We start from the raw sequence: 20,243 nt of genomic DNA on the forward strand, positions 1-20,243 counted from the left end.
ATTTTGGTGCTTGTAGGCGATAGAAATAGCAAATTGGTGAACACAAGTAATCATTGTGTTTGAGGTAGCGTTGCTTGGTGATAATGACGGAATCAGGCTTGGATGTCAAATGGTGAAGAACTAAGGATAATATAGATTTTTAGCCCTATCGCTATAGTGGAAGGTTAATGTTCTGGTGGTCTGGACAAATTCTAATTACTCAATTTGTTGAATGTCTCAAAGTATTCAAATAACATTGGTGACGATAATAAAATTTGATGATTTTGAAATCGATTACTTGTGAATATGTTCGTAAATAATGGGAAAACAAATGAAAGATGTAATGAATTCAAACATATTTTACATCGTCGCGTAAAAACGTTGAGCTCGGGTTTGATAAAGGAGTATGATAGAAAGTGTTTTAGAGTATTTGACAATAAAATTGCTAACACCTATTTTGATGAATGTTCTTAAATTAATGGGAGCTAATTTAAATGTTTAGAGCGTCTTTATATTTTGTTTATTATTTGGGCTTAATGGCGTGTATGATTATTGAAATATCGATGAACTTTGAGATCAAAACGCACAGCACTATCTACAACAAACTAGTCACTTGATATTTGAACACATCATGAAATAATATCCGACACAGGCTATTAAAGTATTGCAGTCTAATGCACATTATTTTCGTGATCTCAGATTTTACTATTTTATTTATTTACACTTGCAGCTATTTTTTTAGTGTTGTCTTTATAAATTTGACTTGCTTATAAACAAGTAACCATTCATTTTGTTTACGGGTAGACTTATTGAGAAAGCCTCATAGAACAAATGTTATATAACTACCATTCGTAAGCAAAACGGACCGTTTCTTGTTTGTAGAATACGGTCGTTACATTTTAGACTTTGTAACTGTACGGTAAGGATGCATTCACAGTGATAGATAAGTGGCGGGAAGAAGTTCGCTTTGGGTGCTGTTTGACTGTTTATAGAAGCGCGGTGCGCAGGAGTGCGATTCATGAGACTGACTGTGGCTGGACCCTTATTTATCTAATTACAATCAATATGTTCGTTAAAATATATTAGAACGCTATCTGAACATATTTTATCTTGCTTTGTTAGTCACTTTTATGAATACCAGTAAATGAATTTATTCATCTTATTGCAGATATTTATTAGGGGGCTACTAAGAAAATTATATATATTATGTCTACATAATCATATTCGGTAGCGATGATGATTCACTCAAACTTTTAATAATATAGTTGATCGAAATGTTTTAGCCAATGACGAGCCCTATACATACATTAAAGATACTTAGATAACAAAACTAAATACAGCTTTATAATTACACTGGTCAACAAATTATGTTTTTTTTTTTGGTGCAAAGGTGAAATATACAATTTCTTGTAGGATATTAGATACATAATCGAAGTCCAGGACATAAAGTTGCACTAGCACGTAGGGATTTAGAGATATACCCCTCCTAAAGTACCAAAAACGCGTTTTTTTATGAAATTTGATGTCATTTTTTGGGGACAGCAGAATTTTCTAGGAATTTCTAACTAAAGCATCATATAGTACTACTTTCCCCGCATTAATTTATATTTTTGCGAGTTTTATTTCCCGATATATACCATTTTATAACTAAAGTGGAGTTTTTTCATACTAACAGGCCAAATGAAATATAGGGAAGATCGATATATCGTAGCTGTATACATATTTCATGAAAATTTAAACTCTTAGCGTTGGAAATAAAAATGAATTTCAATTGGGAAGAGTAGTACTATATAATGCTATAGATAGAAACAAAAAAAACAATTTTGCTGTCCTTCAAAAAAATCGTCAAATATCGTTAAAAAACGCGTTTTTGGTACTTTAGGAGGGGTATATCTCTAAATCCCTACGTGCTAGTGCAACTTTATGTTCTGGTCTTTGATTACGTATCTAATATCCTACAAGAAATTGTATATTTCACCTTTGCACCAAAAATGCTGTTGACCTGTGTTATTAGTCTCAAAGTCTGGGTATCTTTAGCGTATGGAGTAGGGCTCTATAGTTTATCCATGCCGACTGGTAGATCGTAGGATTTCAATATCCCGACTGCTTGTAAACTGTAGCGTTAAATCGCTATATTTATGTCTTTAATTATCGAAATACATACAATACATTATGTAGTGTCCGTACAATATTTCTGTGTGTATTTATTTCTCATGAAATAAACGATCAGCATCAATATCAATCTGTGTTTCTTTTAAGCATGTTTAGACTTTCAAAATAATATTAGTGGTCTATTGAACTGTAGTTTTAAAGTTCGGTTACTAATTAAGTAATAGGAGGGAAACAGGTTTAAAAAACCCTTGTATGTTGTATCTTTGGTTATCATATGGTCTAGGAACGTTTGGGTCAATTAATCTTCAAATAAAAAGCGGTAATTGATAAAAATTATCTTATATTGATGTTTCAATGATTTACAACAATACGATTGTATCCAAAATCGCTACTAACTAGGTACTTAAGTTTAAATTAAATTATCACTGTTCGTTTCATATTCACATACAAGTGAGATTCGATACAGTATTAGTACATTAATACACTAACAGCCGCAGTAATAGTTCCTACAGATAATAATACAATTGTTTAGTAATATAATATTATTAATAAAAATCGAATGGTTTCTGCTCGGCGGCCTGTAACTGCGGCTCCAATAAATATGAAACACTAATCGTAACAGCTCTTGTTACATGCAGGCTTTACATTAAATAGGGCGTCGGCTTCTAATGTACACGATTGCATAATACCTATACATTGTGTATACCCGTCGAATATCTAATGTTCTGTGCTCAGTCTAAAGTCTCACCCAAATCTACATGTATCTGGAGTCGTAGCTTGTGATAAGAATATAAAACTATCTAAAAACACAATTCAGCTAATCTATTTACAAGTTTATTTAACAACATCGAAATATCAGGTGACATCTAAAAACTCAATTTAACACCCACAAAGTTGCACTAACCATAGTCTAGGTGTAGGTTCATCGCGTTAGCACAGCCGAGCTACAAATACGTAAGTACTATAGAATCGAATTGTTTAGATAAATAGTGTGAGATTGAATTTATTCGCATGTACGTCACACGGTTAAGTACAGGAGGCGAACTGCGTGTAATGTCGAATGTTCGGGTAGACGTGTGGGTAGCTCGTGAGTGGGCGCATCATGCACCGTGCATGTCAGTGTTCGAGAGGCGGCGGCGGTACGGAGGCACTACCACACTTTGCACTTGTTGTGTGGGTTCATGGGCGAGCCGGCGGGGCACTTGAAGTCCTCGGCGAACTCCTCCATGTTGGACAGCGGGCCGACGACGCGGAAGCGGCCGGGCGCGTGGAAGCCGGTCGTGATGCGCAGCTTGATCGCCTCGTTCCGGTACACCGCGCACCACGTGTTCGCCGCGCTCAGCCAGAATAGCTGCAACCGACAAACTTATCTAACCGCTGTTGCGCTCCGCGATATCCATCGCTGCCTTTAGGTAATCACCCGTTAACTAATAATTAGGCAAAAACTTTGTTGAAGATTGATTTAAGTTGACACTTGTTACATGGTACTGTAATCTTAGAATGCAATATTCATTGCACCACAAATTGCTGAAATGTTTGTGAAGGTATGAGGAAATTGACGTGACGAACCTGTTTAGGTGTGTATTTCTCTAGACCTGGCAGTCTTGCTTCCTCTCCGTGTCGGTGGGTCCACGCCTGGTACGCATAGTAAGCTTCCTTGATGCCGCCATTGTCCGCGATGTTCTCGCCTTGGGTGTTCACTCCGTTCAGCTAGAAAGGAATATTTTTTTCAGTCACAAAATAAGTCTTCTATGAACATCAAGAATTGTGAGAAAAAAAAGGATCTGCTAAGTTACCTTGAGGCCTACTTCTTCGACAGTGTAGTTAGAATACTGATCAATAATACATTTGGCTTTCTCGAGGTACTTTTGCTTGGTCATCTCCTGCCACCAGTCCACTAAGTTTCCGTTCCTATCGAATTGACGACCCTGAAAACATGATACGGGTGATAAAAAGAATCCAAATGTTTTTGTCTTTCGAAATATTGTCTTTTCATACTTAAAAATGTTCCTTGATTCATGAGGTACTTACCTGGTCATCAAAACCGTGGGTAATTTCGTGTCCGATGACGAAACCAATGGCTCCGTAGTTCATGTAGGCGGGACGCTTGGCAGAGAAGAATGCACCTTGCAGGATACCGGCCGGGAACTCTGAATAAAATACGAGGAAAAGTATTTAAATGAGACTCATTTCTGATTCATTCCAATTGAGGGAGTAAGTTACTATTCATGGGGATTGCAAAAAAAACGCAGGTTTTCGTACACTGCCTATAAAAAGGACGACTTTTTGGGCCTCAACTCAATCGTTTCACTAGAAGAATAGATTTCTTGTCGTGAAGCTAGACTTACGAATGCTGTTCTCAATAGAGGAGTAGAAGGCGTTGACGATGGCGGGGCGGCCGTGGGTCACCCAGTCGGTCTTGTTGACTGGCTCCCGAAGTTTGCCGAACAGGTACTCGGTACCAAACAGTGTGAGGTTCAGGACGGACTCCATCAGCTTGTCCGATGACATTTCCAACTATAAGACAAAAAAAATTGCTGTTGTAATGATTTAGAAAAAACAGCTTATGTTTCGTCATTTTTAGTTGTTCATGCGATTTTTTTTTTGAGCCACGAGTGCTTAGTTTGTGGCTCAATGTAAATATAAGGATACTGTAAGTTACTTTTAGCAAATAAACATTTTTAACTTTTTACTTATAGGTACCCCTCTTTCTAATTGCCAGGATTTTCCTGTATACAAGAATATAATCTAAGAGGGAAATGAACATGGCACGTGGAGAAACTCGTAACTTAGAATGTCTATACTTCCAGGAACACCTTAATAAGCCAAGGCATAGTAGCAATAGAACATGTTTTTCTATACTATCGTTTGTTATATCAATTTAATGCATTAAATAATTTAACGCATTGAGCAAGCCTGGGGGTTAACGCTCATTCCTTCTCTGTCTTTCTTCCCTGAGCAGATGCCTATGCCCTGTAGTTAAACAAAAGAAGGCTGATGATATTTGACTTACTCCTTCGTAGAATTTGGTGAGCTTGTCATTGTCCAACATTTCACTGGGGTATGCGATGTGTGATGACATGGAGTCAGCTTTCTCCAGCGCGGCTTTACGAGTCTTCTCGTCCATCCAGTCTACCTCGTTCAGTGTCTTGCGGAATTGTTGTCTGAGAGTAAAATATTAAGTTTTAGTACCTACGCATTTTTCGCGCATTTTACGCGACTTTTCTTGAGAAAAGTTGAGCCAAATTGCAATTAAAGCATAATTTTGGGACGTTTTTATTATAGGTACATAGAAAACCCAAAACGTTCTAGAGTCGAGTTTTTAGATCGGTATGTATGTTTATAATTACTATCCTTTAGAACAAATATATTTATTAGATAATTAGTATAATATGTATCTACCTGATATCGTTCACCATTTCCAAGGCATTAGCTTTTGAGTTTTCATTGAAATACTTCCTTATGTACAGAGCTCCCACAGCGATGGACATACTGAAAAAAAAAACATCTTTTATTGTTTCTTCGCAACAAAATAACATGTTTTCCCACGTACATAGAAGAATGTGAAACATTAAAAACATTGAATGTTTTTATAAACTATCTTTGTGTAGATAAGTCCGTTATTCATATTGTTCAGAACGTGATACAAAGCATCTGCATATTTTACCATTTAGCTACGCCTTATCAGCTGGTGACACGTGTCCGCAAACACAGTTTTGAATCGTTGACTATAATGGAAATACGAAATGAGCTACCTCATTTGTTATTACAATACCATTGGCAAGGACACGTGCTGAAATCCCAGTAATGTGTTAACCACACAATGTATTTATTGGAAGAGTAATGCCGTTTGTTCACTAGAGTATGCAAGTCTTCCGTAACTCGAGACCAAAAGTTGGGATTGCCTGAAAGATGATATGAATAGGAAGGGAGTGAGTGTCAGTATGACGAGTGACAGGGGAAAATGGAAGAAAATGACATATTGCGCCGACCCCAAGTAAAATTTGGGAACAGGGCAGGAGAAAGAAAAAGAAGGACGCCAGACGTATACAATACCTACGCACTAACAGCCATAGACGACTATTGGTGTTGTATAAATTAAGGCACCAGTTTCTCAAGACACGGTTCGATTCCTGGTCAGGCATGAGCCAATGTACTTAACTTATCTAAGTTAATCTTAGACACCATAGATAGTGAATGTGAAGGAAAACATCTAGAGGAAACCTATACCTAACAAGTTGGTAATCACTCTTCAGTGGGAAAATAAAAAGGGTTGTAATAACGGAAGATTGGCGAAGCCTATGGAATCAAGTAGCTAAGGGAAATTTGTAGAACTTCTGAACTCTGAGAATGTGGGCAAGAAACATCATGAAGTCTGACGCTACGACCATACATAGGTAAAACAGAAGGCAGCGCCACGATCAAAACCAGATTGAACCGCTTCCAAAATGAGAACGATTAACAATCAGTTATACTATCATACATACCTAACACTAGTGGTATCAGCACACTCCTTCCACCTGCTCTCCCGTTCAGTCTTGCCGGACAGAGCAGTGACGTACGCGAGCTGACGACGACGCAAGCTGTCAGTCAGGTAGGAGACGGACGCGCCAGCCACACGCCACATCACGTAGTTAGCTTGCACACGCTTCGGCGTCTTCTCCAGAAGGACCTGACAAAATATATTGTATTAACACCATGTTGTTACAGTGGCTTTTAATGTTTCACGATCGTCTTTTGTTGTAGAATGTGTTGACATAGTTCTAAGGGTAGGTACACGGTGCATGTAGCTGGAGCAAGTTAACATGCGCAAGTGACAAGAGCACGAGGGTGGATATTTTGCTTGGTACATGCGCGAGTCGCTGGTCCCGCACGTTTTCAAAATGCATGTAACCTGCGCATGTGCCTCAACATGCGCAAGCTACTGGCACCGTGTAGATACCCCCAAAAGACTACATGTGTGATATTCAAATACCTGAAAGCCTTGTAAAAGTGCAACATCAAAGTAACTGACTAGCTTCACGGAGACGCGCGATTAGACAGCATCTCCGCTTTTAACACAGGTTTTAAAGCTTTTTGATTATATTAAGATAATTAATGAAGCTTCAATTATCATGGCGTGGGAACCTGGAGTTCCAGGACAACTTAATTATCGGAGTCTTTTACCTACTGCGCTCTGAATTAATATAATTATCAATATCCATATTTCAGAAATTGCTCGTATAAGGACCATTAGCTTTAAGGTATAGCTTCACTTAACATGCTTTTGTTATCTGCCTCACGTGATAACTTAGGTAGGTTATCAAATAGCAAATCGATTTGTTTTTGCAAAACCAACACCTGAATACTTATATAAAACCTCGGACCAGGTTAGTTCCTTGAGATTGTACATTTTACGCCGCTTGCAAGACTGTGACAATTGAACATGGAATGCAAGCATATAGCAACAAAACGTTTTTTCATAAAAACAAAACAGTTATTACCTACAGATATTTTGGAAACATGTAATTCCATATTTTAGACTGCACTTTTCAGGTGAGTGGAAAAAAATATACATGCCTTATGGCCTTAAGCTCTAGAATATAACAGTACCTAACAGTAGAAATTGTATACAATATACTAACCTCGAGATCAGAAATGTATTTGGGCACGCTAACGATGGTAATTTCGTCCATTCCAATGGTCACGTGAGGAGCGAGCAGTCGGTTGATGTACTCCAGCCATGGGATCCTGTGACGTCATCATATTTTTATAAGTATTCTTACAACATAGCACATACTTACATCTAATATGGAGGAATTAGTGGCTAAAAAACAGATGAACACATGAAAGTCGCCTAGCTAGAAGTTGACCCCAACATATGTAGGTAGTTGGGAAAATGTTAGGTAGATGGCATTCCAGGTATATTTATTTGAAGTATTTTCTATACATAATCATTTTTTTCTTCCTTTTCATTGTAGGATTTCCTATGATGATCTGCTATCCATAATTATGACTACCTATACAAACTGTCTTCTAACAGCGCAGTACCGTGATACGTATTATAAACAGGAAATACCGTTTGAGGGACTTTCTACAAGAAACTAGTTGTTGTTTACAGAAGTATACGTAACAGAACCTCCGCTTTAGTTATGATACAATTTGATTTAGACACATCTGTGCCATTCCATAACAAGAAAATATTGCTTTCGTAGTCGCTCACAGAGGGCAATACTACCATCCTATAACTGTCACATTCATTAATTTCATTATATCATTGAACAATGGCGCCGTGGATGGACGTGCAATAATGAGCGCAAACGCAATAGACACAGCACCAATACGGAAGCAAACACATTATTTTCCAACTTTCTTAATTATCTCAATCGATATGTAATAGGTATCAGGTAGCAACGCATATAAGTTACACAACACCGCCTAGCAAGATCAAATATAATGGTAAATATATAATGGTAAATGATAATAATATAATCGTAACAATACTTACTTAGGGAACTTCTGGGTCAGCTCGGCAATAGTCATCGGGTTATATAAGCTAGTGGCATTACGACGTTTCTCCAGTGGCAAGGAAATCTGTGAAAGTAATCCTCGTCTTAGTTATTTAATATTTTAGAAGTCACACATATTAACGCTGAAACACCCGCAACGCCTTTCGATTGACATGTTTGGCCAAGGCTCGGACACAATTAGGTCAAATGCGACAAATATCTCGAGACCTTGGGCGATACCAGCCATGCTCGGCTGGACGACCAGTGTAAAATTGTTCACGGGCCTTAATTGAATTTGTAGCGAAGTTAACGAGGCTTATAAGCAATTTTTATTATGGCCTACGAATAACTGCTAATAGAATAAATCGTTTTATATTTATTATATTATGGCTATGACTTACATTGGCAAGTTTCATTTCGAATTGCAGCGACTCCTTGAGATCAACCTCTGCGCGGGCGCGCTCAGCTCCCAGCAGGGTGGCGATGTCGACCATGTACTCGTAGTAAGCTTGCACGAGCTTATCACTGAACCCACGGTTCAGGTACTCTCGGCTCAAACCTAGAGACGCCTGGTCCAGCTGTTAGAAAACATAGACTTAGCACGTTGAACCATTAATTACATAATTATATTGAAACATTCGCGTAACAAACAATAAAATTCGCTGAGCTAAAATCGCTTCGCTGTAAATATAGCTGTAAGAGTTAAGTAACTTTAACGAGCGCATCATTATGTGGTCAGAAATAACGAGCACTCACAAAAAAATGCACCTATTCCTTTCTACAAGGTCGGCCGACCGGATCAATGTACAGTTGAAAAAACAGCGGCACACACTGATATGTTATTGATTTCTTACATCGATGATGCGCTTGGTGGAGTTCTTCACGTCAACGCTGATGGAGAAATCGAGGAAGTAGTCGACAGAGTAACCGGCTGATCTGAATTTGTAGACAGACTGTTCCCAGGAGAAGGACTTCTCGTCCCAGGAGTCTCCGTCGAGCACCGGCCAGCCGCCGAGCCTCTTCAGCATGTCGAGCAGGGGCTGCACGCCGCGAGACTCGATAGCAGCTGGTGGACACGAACACAATATTACAAATGAGCATTTTCACATACTAAATCCCCTAAATACCTCAGAAATTGGACATAACTCTTAAAAACATTTAAAATGTGATAACAAAGCTAAGTAAAAAATTGGGCAGTGTTCTCCTTTCGAAGTCATGGTTCTTGTCAAATTACAATGCCCGCAAGTGGTTCAACGCACGGCGCGACTGTCACCGTCGAATCATTCAGGTGAATTAGTATGCCGCTGGAGTCCGAACTTTTGTTGTCCTTCTACGGTAACATTTCGCCGAACACATCCAGTGTCCCAGCTCTTATCAAACATCACTTACGTCAGTCTGATTGTGCAAATAACGGAAGCAACATGATTTAGTTCACTTTCACCTACATTTTATTCCACAACAGGTTTGAGCAACCGTTAAATAATAATTGTGGCAATTAAGTTCATTATGTCCTGCGCTGGGTGTAGATGCACGCGATGTACCAAGCCTATGCCGCGCTGATTTCTATGTCTTTTACTCCGAATGAAAGGGTTTTATGAAGCACGTATTTGTGAAGTTATTTGCGTGTTTATGATTGTAGAAAGTGTTTTAGTACTATACCGTAGTTATTGTAACTATTACCGTAATTGGGCAAGTTAAGTATGCGTTACAAAATTATGTGAAATATTAGAATTGACAGTCACAACATTCGTAGTGCGACATTAATCCGCGTGCCCTAGATGTCAATCTGGTTCCTTTGGCCGGACATTTGAGAAAGTTACACTCTGTTAATAAAACATAAACAGCTTATCTCGTTAATGACAGATTGCAGAAACTTGGATATTCTAATACGAAAACAAATTCATTAAAACTTTTGTATTGGAAAAATTTCTTATACACTACTTTGGAAGCATTCTACTCAAAATGTAATAACAAACGCGCCATTCTCCGAAAGTGTAGGTAAGTAGGTACTGACAGTGAATTAAGTTTGTTTACCTTAGCTTCCAATTTACGGTTATCTCGTTGGCGCCCAAACTTTGTTGGATTTTGCGTAAATAGTTTATAGAATTTAATGGCAATTATTTTAAAACAATCACGCGGAAGTTTGAATGAAATATGACAAGTTAAGTAGTTACACGGGTAATAGAATTCATGGCGTACGGCGGATAGTCGCGAAATATAATTAAAAGTTGAGTGCACCTGCTAATGCACTAGTGCCTGCTGTTCTGCTTTGTCGCGATAATTACATGTTATCGCGTGAGTTATGAGGGGCTACATAGACATAGTTTTAGTAATTTCCTCATCAATCTACTAGGTAACACCATAGGACGTTGTTGATTACATCACATCAGTAGCCGCATGACCCGGTGCGTGTCAAACTCCAGGTGAAAACATGACTACATAATTGACACGTAAAATATTTAAGTGCTACTTACTTCGGTTCATACACGCCTGGTACAAAGTCTTAGCCAAGGCAAACGGCCTAGGCTCATTCTCAATGATAGGCTCGTCAAGCAGGGCTCGTATCTGTTCCTGCAGCTGATCCGTGATGATGGAGAAGGTATTCACTGACGTCTTGTCGTCAGGTATACGAGTGTTCTTCATGAAGGAACCGCAAGCGAAGTCGTAGAAATCATCGCAAGGGTCCACCTTGTCATCCATGTTCAACAGCAGTTTGGAAGCTACAGCAAAAATAATCAAATGAAATATTTAGACAATCTCAAAGTAAAATAGAATGTCGATTGAAACGTGACAATAAAATTAGTTAATACAGATTTTCTTTTCACTGTTCTGGGTCGTGAGCAATTGAGTGTTATTTCATCAGAACCCGGCCTTGGTGCAGCTTTTTCATTGCAATCACCTGCATTATTCAACTTTTTCTCTAAACATTACCTGTAATTTTTTTTTCCAGCTTTTGAAATACTTATTTGGGGAAAGAAATAGATATCGACGATATTATTGTACCGAATTCACGAGGGTTTTTTCTATGCTTAGTCTATAAGGTACTAATACAAGGTGGGTACCTGTATGGATACATCCAGGACTGTTGCAAAGCTCCACATCGGATGGTCCTCCTTTAACGATCACTGCCGGCGGCACGGACGAAGAAATTCTCAGTTCACTAGTCTGAGGTATGTCTAAAATGCAGATAACACATGCTAAATGAACGTGGAAAACACAAAGGTAAACAAAGCTTGGCGATTGGGACATTCTGTCTACGGTGGGTAGGATCACACAATCGAATACAGATAGATATTGAAATATCAAGTTCTCTAACGTAAAAGAGCACGAGTTTTAAGGGTCCTAAGGGGTTTTTAAGTTAGGATTATGGCTGAACCCAGTCAGAAAGCATGTATTTGGATATCATCACTTTATGTAACTAAGCAGTTAAATCATTACGGAGTTCATTTATGGAAATTCTTATATAACTTAAAAGTTTGTCAATTTGTCACTTTTATTAATCATGTTATTTATATAACTAAAAAGTTTGCCCATTAAAACTGTTGTTGTTTTTATTTACACCTCATATTTTTTTCTTGCATAGGTCTTGGTATCATTTAATAAAAGGGTAAGTACCGATAACTTATTTAATACATTTAACCCTGTATTAGTAGGAATGTATTTGCTAAGTATTGGGTAAGTTACCTATTTAATTAACATCTTAGGATAACTAATATGTCATCTACATAGTTTACGCTGTAGGGTAATTAAAATAATATCCAAATCCATGCCTTTTAACTAGGTTCCAAGGGTTCTTACGTGGGCTGACTATTTTGTTGCAATAAGAACTACAAATATGTTTTTTTAATAAAGATTACTATTGCATAAGTTAACCTCCTAAAATAGGAAAATATGCGAGTATGTAAAGTGGATTGACGTCAATAGTAGTTGCAAAGGGAATGGTACTCCTCACTTTTTACCACACTCCGACACTAAGCCATTGGGCTATTGCCCCTCGTGAATTGCTAATGTTTAAAAAACATTATTACAAGCATGAGCACGTACACTCATACAAACGTATGCTACAGAAAGTCATAGTCGTCACCAGCGGGGGTGCGTTCGTGTTACAAGCCTTCATTCAACTTTAATTCAGTGATTTCCAAGGAAGCCTTATAAAGTATGCAAACTATAGGGAAATAGGGCTTGCATTGCAGATATGCCACGATTATTCACCTCCCTGTCATTGTAGTATCTAATAATGGACGCCATTATAAGCAATTTTGTCATTCTGGCTAAAATGCCTCTATTACGTTGTCGACAAAGTTTTCCTAGTAAATCTATATTCATTATTAGTTATTGTACTCGGTATACAGGCTAGACTAAACTTGCAACTTAGTTAACTGTGATCCAGTTCAGTTATTACATTGTAGGTAACTTATGTTTTGAACTAACTTACCCAGGTTTAGTGTAAACATATTTGAGAGTACTCGCGCAATGTCATTACGATACTTTGACAGTTTCTATATCCTGATATATATTCGTTTTGAAGCGAACAGTATAGGATTAACTCCCAGGTTTTAGGGTACAAAAAATGTAAATGCCGTTGTAGCAATTAAGGGCGTTTAATTTCACAAATACCAAAGCGGTACCGAATAAGTAACTCATTACATCGAGGTAGGTTAAACGTAGAATTTGTAGGTCGATACTGAAGTTTAGAATTTGAAAGGGATTTAAACCTCTCAAATAGCTCCTTTTAAATGTGATTACAGATTTGATAAACAAACAACAAATAAGTTTTTAAGCATTACAAGACTTTAAATAAATATTGTATGTGTACAAATAAATACTTGGAATATGAAATCCTTGAAGATACGCCATTCAAGTGTTCTTAACGGATGCTGTTGCAAAATAAAGCTTTTCTCAGTACAAAATGAGTCGATAGTATTTTTATGCGTTTTAACGTATTAAGGTACGTTTCGAAAGCCAACTGCCGGCCGTAGTCAACAAAGAGCCTATTGGTTTGTATATAGGCATGTATGTATGTATCGCGTTTTCAAGAAAAAATTTCAAAAGTCCGAGATAAAAACTATCCCTTGTTCTTTCTCAAGGTCCACTCTATCTCTGTACCAAATTTTATTAAAATCGGTTTAGTGGTTTAGAAGTAAAAGCGCAACAGACAGACAGACATACAGAGTTACTTTCGCATTTATAATATTAGTAGGAACGAAACCGTTTTGGATCGAAACGGCAGCAGCACATGAAGTCGCAGTTGCAGTCGGTAGCCAGCATTCAAAACGAACCTTTTTGTATTTTTACGTCTTTCGTACTCCTTTCTTACACGGTCGTTGTTATTGACCGAATTTCGAGTTGAACTTGGCCTTACCGCCTTAAGTACAGGACTTTCCTGTTTCGAGTCCAAAATTAAGTATCAAGTTTACTTTTTTGGAGTCAGTGTTTCAGGAGTTTTTTTTGCAGAATGTCAGTGGAGTATTACAATTTGTGCGTCATTGTTGACATGGTTTTTATATGTAGTTATTATAGATTGAGTTCTATTGCTGTAAGTGTTTGTTATTACCTAATTATACGGTGTGACCGTGACGAATCCTTAACACTAGTCTTCGTTCTACAGTTTATGTTAATCTTACCAATCTGTGGTTTCCTAAGGGGAAAACATAGCTACCAATGCTTTGTTTTTCCGTTAAGAATGGTTCAGTCATACATATTTTCTTGAAATGCATTTTTTTGGTTGACGCACCAGGATATGGTTATTTTGTGATTGGAATAACATTAAGTACTGAATATTTTCCACTTACTCACTTATGGTTTTTTGATGTTTTTCAAGGACTATGCTGAATCATAACTCAGTTTTCTTGTAGCTTTTATTCAAAGCTTTTGAACAAGTTGATATAATGATACTTGGTAGACTTAATATTCTATTGATAATTGTGAAGTAGGTAAGCATAAGAGACTGTCAAAAATACAACGGACAAAAAACATTTACTATATTGTAGGTTTTGCCAAAAATAAGGGTTAGGTAACTAGAAAGTCTGGGCTTATTAAGTAGAACAACTTAACAAAAACAGATATCGATAGCAATAATTTTAGTTTGTCCTGTCGCAATCGCAAACAAAAACTCGCCACGAACGATTTTAGATTGAAAACCAATTGTCAGTCTTTTCATACTTACCTTACACAATTTAGAAAATTGTAAAGGCTGACCTCTACATTTGTAATGTTCGTCGCGAGTGCGTGCGCCCGAGCGATCAGGTGGCGACATACAACGTGACCCGGAGCCTGTAACCTCACCCTACTCATAGATATCAAACGTGCTCTTGCTATACGACTATAATAGATTTCTAAAAGTCGCCACAAATCAATGTTACGCAGCGATGTGCAATTTTAATCACGTCATATCCCTGTGCAGTTCCGCGCTTCCGCGTTGACGACCGGCCGGCATAATAATATGAGGCATAACGACACACGACGCTCTCACGCACCCCTACACTCGTTATAACACTCAACGCAGCCAACGTTTCATACAACTGGATAACAATCCATACAGATACAATATCGTGACCTTTTTTATCTTTACTTAATTAAATTAAATAACAAACCACCCATTGAACAATTCCCGTGATAAGTACGCGCAAGCATACTTGACTTGTGGATTTTTTATACTGATATGTTGAACTCTATTTCTACGAATTAATTAATTAATTGTCGACCCTCAGCGATGTCTTGGTCAACTATTTTGAAGTGAAGTTGTTTATTTCATAGAAGCTTATCGTTGGCCCCGAATTACGATACAAAAATACATTATTTACGTTCTGATAACGTTGCTTAAAAACATTGTATCGAAGGCGAAGCTAGCAATTTATTGAACACGTGACTTTCCATACAAAAATAAAACAACTCGAGGCAGGGACTGGCGGTTCCGTTCCATCTAATGCCGGAAATTTAAGTGAAAATGCCGAATGGTGAGCCGGCAAGCCTATCAGTTTCGCGTGAATCCATTGCTGCTAAATGAAATGTTTTTAAACTTCACAAGCTTCAGCTTTGTTGACTATTATTAATGGAATTATCGTTTTCTGTTTTGTACACGTAAGTAAATAAAACGTATCCTCTCTCTCAATATACTTAATTATGAAGAGCAGAATTTTTCAACTTTAGTCAGAAACTGATTGATTTAATAGAAAATCTGGTACTTCAATTATATTTCTCTTTTCAAGAACGTAGGTAGGACAATGTCTTACATCAGCTGCTTGCTAAATAGCCATTCGAAATGACTGATGATAATAATACCTTTGTGACGAAACACTGCAGATTCACGAGGAAATGGCGACAATTTTGAAACTTACCTTGACGCGTGAGGTCAAATGCGTCTGTCACAGTCACAGGTAGAGTGACGACGAACAAAAGGACTGACTCACTACTAATTAACCAACGAAATAATCAGTTATCATTCAAACACCAATTAGGGATGTTTACACATACTCGCACATTCCTTGCTAACATTTGACGATCAATTTACCTACATATTCGTTATTCAAAATTTAATTTTAAAAGTATTAGTTTTTTTTTTTTGTTAAAAACTCATGAGTCATTATTTTCTTCTTCGTCGACATTTGGTTTATATAGTAGGTTTTATATAAAATATTGTAATAGATATAGCTTTTATTGCAACAAAATAAAAAAACACGATAATGATTTGTGTGGGAACATTTACTTAAATAATACATTTGTTTTGAACTTGGCAAACTATCCCTGATATTTTCTATGAAGCTGGGTAGCGTACATACCTACTACAACATAGAGGGGTACTTTCCATTGGATTTTTAAACACAAGGACCAAAATTGGAAAAAAGCAATCTCAAGTTTTGGAATCAGGGTGAAACACCTGTATGAGTGCTACAAAGAAAAGCTGGTACGTACAAATTAGACAAAGGTGTCCATTTTTGTCCTGATGACATGCGAGCTGAGATGATCTATGGTGAACCTATATTGTACGACATATTGAAGATTTATCATTCTTCCGAATTGGTTAGGTGGATGGTGGGTACTTACCGCTGATGTCTGTGGAGGATCGCACCACGAGTGTGGCCACGAAGGCAGCGAGGAAGGCAATGGCGAGGACAGTCGTCACGCCAGCTGCCAACATCAGCCGTTTCTCCATCTTCGTCCTCTGGCCCCAAAACGAAGGCCTGAAAAGAGTTAATCTATTAGCACGGAAGTTATTTCTAAATAATACGCTGTACTACTAGACTAAGGAAGGAAAATATCGTGAGGAAACATGGACTTATCAGGTCTAAAATCGCCAATCCACCTTGAGCAAGCATGGTGATTAACGCTCATTCCTTCTGTGTGTGAAAAGAGACCCTATTGGCTCCATTCCTGTGTCCCGCATAGGTACTTCAAAAAGGCCGTTTATAATAATGCCATATTAATTATTACGTATAAACCTACATGTCATGAACGCTTTTCTTCCTCATCATAGTTGCTGAAAACCTTCGTAAAAATTAACTGAAACAGCTGAAAAACGTTACCTTGATACAGAGGCGACGGCTTTTGTTATTTTACAATCAATCAGTCGAACCTATCTTACGTATCAACAGCGAAAAACTCCACGGTTGGTAAATAGTAAATTATCGCCGTGAATAATTCAAAGATTGCATATTTATTGCGAATTTAAGTATGATCAGTCACCGAAGGCTTTGTAATGTGTAACTAATTTAGTTGTGGGATTGTTATTTGCGTCATTTCACGTTGCTTGCTTTTAAATTTTGAAAACAATATGGCAACATTGGAACAATATTCCTTAGAGGACAATTAAATCTTGTACGTATGTAGTGAATTATACTAAACATCGTTTATGTCCAGTAATTATAATTCAGGTTAATATGAAAGTATAAGCCTATGCTACTAAATTAAGACCGAAGTCTGAAACAAAGTACTCGGAGTAGATTCACGGTATCAAATTTTTTTCTTTGCGCTTAATCCTTATTGTGGTCGATCCGACCTACATTAAAAAAAGATTTTATTGCTTAAATAACCAAAGTCGTGTAAAAAATGGGAATAAAAAAAAGTTGAGAATGGTTGTTCTTTGAGGCAGAAAATTGCCTCCAAATTTTCAATTTGTTTTGGTAACCCAATTTTCGTGTAACCGTAATTTTCCTTGGTGCTAAACGAAAAGAAGTCGCCGGGGATCCCAGTTGAACCTTTCTTGTGATCTTATGGGGATTTAAAGAAAACTCTTTTAAAGTCTTGGTCGCAAAGAGGCTTACATCTTTGTGTAAAAAGTTTTGTTTTTCTTGTTAGCCGCTACTGACTTTATATTGATACCGACCGGCAACTAAGTAGGGAAATATGAGTGGGACCGAATTGCTTTCGCATTACTGCAGCTCACCTTACATCAACACCGGAATAATAAGTATTTATTACAAACGTACTCGTGTGCAACTACTACTTTTCTAATCCGTGATTTCTGAGAAATACAAATTAACAGAGCAAAATCCTTTGACTTGGGTATTATGTTGCATACTGCCTCCGCTCGCACGTGCCTTAACTGAATGCTTACACATTCACCCACAGCTTTAAAGGGGAAATTTAATTAATTCCGGGAATCAATACAACAAAATTGAATGTGGCGAGATTCAATTATTTTAGCGAAGGAAGCATGGCGCATGGTGGCAGGTGCAACCCTGACTGACCTTTACGGACTTATTATTCAGGCTGGCTGACATTCGTCAAACGATACATTACTTACACTCACCCCTCGGGCACGAACCTACTGCACTACCGACCTACTCCATCATTCTACAATATTCAAGCGACTCATGTTACCACGGAATAAAGAATAGGAAGTACAGAAGTGGCACACTGTACTTAAAACGTGAACCCAACGTTTATGTAGTTTATACCTCATTGTACAACCAAAATACTAGATAGAACTGCCCTAAACTGCGGCTGGTGAGGGGCAGCACTGGTTACCTATTAAAATGGACCTTAGGACGTTGGTGCTAGGTCTCTATTCCCACGATTATGCATCGTATTAATAGCCCATTTTCTAGGGTTAGAGGCTATGTAAACAAATTGAATTTACTAATTAATTGGTAATATTAGAATATAATTCAATGAGATAGATAATGTCAATATTTTATGTTAATTTAGTTAAGAGTGAGCAATGTTATTGGGCTGGTTTAGCACCAGCTTCTCAAACACGAGTGCCCACTCGTTCGGGTTCGATTCCAGGTCAGTCAGGCAAGTAACAATGCACCTTTTCCAATTTATATGTACCTACTTTCTAAGTATATCTCTGGCACCAATAACTAAGTAAAAGTGAAGGATAACATCTTCAGAAACCTGGACTTTAAATCCCTAAAATTGTGAGTAGATATGTGAGTTGACTCTTCGGAACGCGGGTGAATCCGTTCGAAACAGCTATCCTTTCTATATAATTTATCTCATAATATTGACTTGTTAATTAATTTACTTAAGACTATCTTAACTTGGATCGGTTTCGTAAGAGACGGTATTAACTTTTGTAAAATTTTCATTAGAATTTCGGGAGGGGGTTTATTGAATATTGACAGATGAAGATAATAAAGCAATTATGTCGGTATCGCAGTATTAGAACCCACCTTGGTCAACAATCAGTGATAAGATAAATATTCGCTCAGTAATTAAGTCTGATCAGTGGCGGATCTTGAGGGGAGGTTGAGGGGAGGCCTCGATCCACCAAAACCATCTCAAATTGAAAATCGTGTTTGAGTTTTGTTGATGGTCACGCTCAATGTTCTACTGTTTTGGGTACTCATTACCTTTTATCAAATAGGGTCTTCAAACTTAACTCTTCTGTTACTTAACTCTTCGCTGATTTTAGTGCCGATTATAGTATTGGAAATAAGTTTTCATGCTAACTGACAATTCTACATTATTGTCGTTTAGTCAAGTCTATAAAATAATTGGTTGAAGTCCAATCACCTACTTATATCTTAGCAAATAACACGTGCATGAAATCTAAATCCTATACAATTCGTATGACAAACGTGTGAAATCAGTAACTCGTCAAAATTTTCGCTGTGATCACTAACTACGTTAGTTAAAGTCGGTCGAAGAAATGTAAATTGCCCTTTTAACCATTGAAGACCGGCAGTTAAATCGACCTCGGTGGCCGACGTTTTAGTTCATTAGGAAATAAAGTGAATTAGGAATACCAATTGCCACAGCTGGGCTATCTTCCTCACTCCCGAGCGACTCGTTCTAGCGCCCTCCCTTTCAGTTGTAAACATTTTCAGTTAAACGTTAGTTTGTCTGTAATCAATTAACCATTTTATATTGTACTAACTCCTTGAAATGGCCCCATCATTTACCAAACAACCTTAATTGGGTTATTTTTCTTAATTGGCAAATTAGATCTTTTTTGTGTCCGTCACGTCTTATACATAAAGTTGCTATTGTATCGGTAGTTAATTTCATGTTCTCGTATAAAGATGATAATTATTTTGTAAGTACTTGTATACAATTGTTAACTTTTACATCATAAATAACTTCTAGCTGATCCTAGTTTTAAAAATGTACATAGATACTTATAACAATCAGAACATTTGTAAGAAATACGGTTTCATATTGTTTTAGCGATTTGCACACTGGTCTACTGTTATGGTTTATAGTTTGCAGGACTTTGTT

General features: G+C 37.5%; 1 protein-coding gene across 4 annotated transcripts in view; it reads right to left on the reverse strand.

Annotated features, from left to right (window-relative positions):
* Positions 1–2,414: 2,414 nt before the first annotated feature.
* LOC110374246 (neprilysin-2) overlaps positions 2,415–20,243 on the reverse strand; it is a 33,312-nt gene continuing 15,483 nt past the window's right edge. For 3 of the 4 annotated variants that reach the window (XM_064035814.1, XM_021331876.3, XM_021331878.3), the window contains exons 3-17: positions 16,623–16,759; positions 11,642–11,755; positions 11,054–11,299; positions 9,434–9,645; positions 8,981–9,157; positions 8,579–8,664; positions 7,716–7,821; positions 6,579–6,763; positions 5,494–5,583; positions 5,105–5,255; positions 4,440–4,608; positions 4,123–4,241; positions 3,888–4,019; positions 3,661–3,801; positions 2,415–3,442 (exon numbers count right to left, since the gene is read on the reverse strand). In XM_064035814.1, the coding sequence (XP_063891884.1) occupies positions 3,242–3,442; positions 3,661–3,801; positions 3,888–4,019; positions 4,123–4,241; positions 4,440–4,608; positions 5,105–5,255; positions 5,494–5,583; positions 6,579–6,763; positions 7,716–7,821; positions 8,579–8,664; positions 8,981–9,157; positions 9,434–9,645; positions 11,054–11,299; positions 11,642–11,755; positions 16,623–16,759 (2,266 nt within the window). In that variant the 3' untranslated portion in view covers positions 2,415–3,241. Of the gene's footprint in view, positions 3,443–3,660; positions 3,802–3,887; positions 4,020–4,122; positions 4,242–4,439; positions 4,609–5,104; positions 5,256–5,493; positions 5,584–6,578; positions 6,764–7,715; positions 7,822–8,578; positions 8,665–8,980; positions 9,158–9,433; positions 9,646–11,053; positions 11,300–11,641; positions 11,756–16,622; positions 16,760–17,315; positions 17,320–20,243 lie in introns of those variants that run through there. The other variant, XM_064035818.1, reaches the window with a different exon arrangement.

This window comes from Helicoverpa armigera, chromosome 1 (genome assembly GCF_030705265.1).
Source record: "Helicoverpa armigera isolate CAAS_96S chromosome 1, ASM3070526v1, whole genome shotgun sequence".
NCBI classification, from domain to species: Eukaryota; Metazoa; Arthropoda; class Insecta; order Lepidoptera; family Noctuidae; genus Helicoverpa; species Helicoverpa armigera.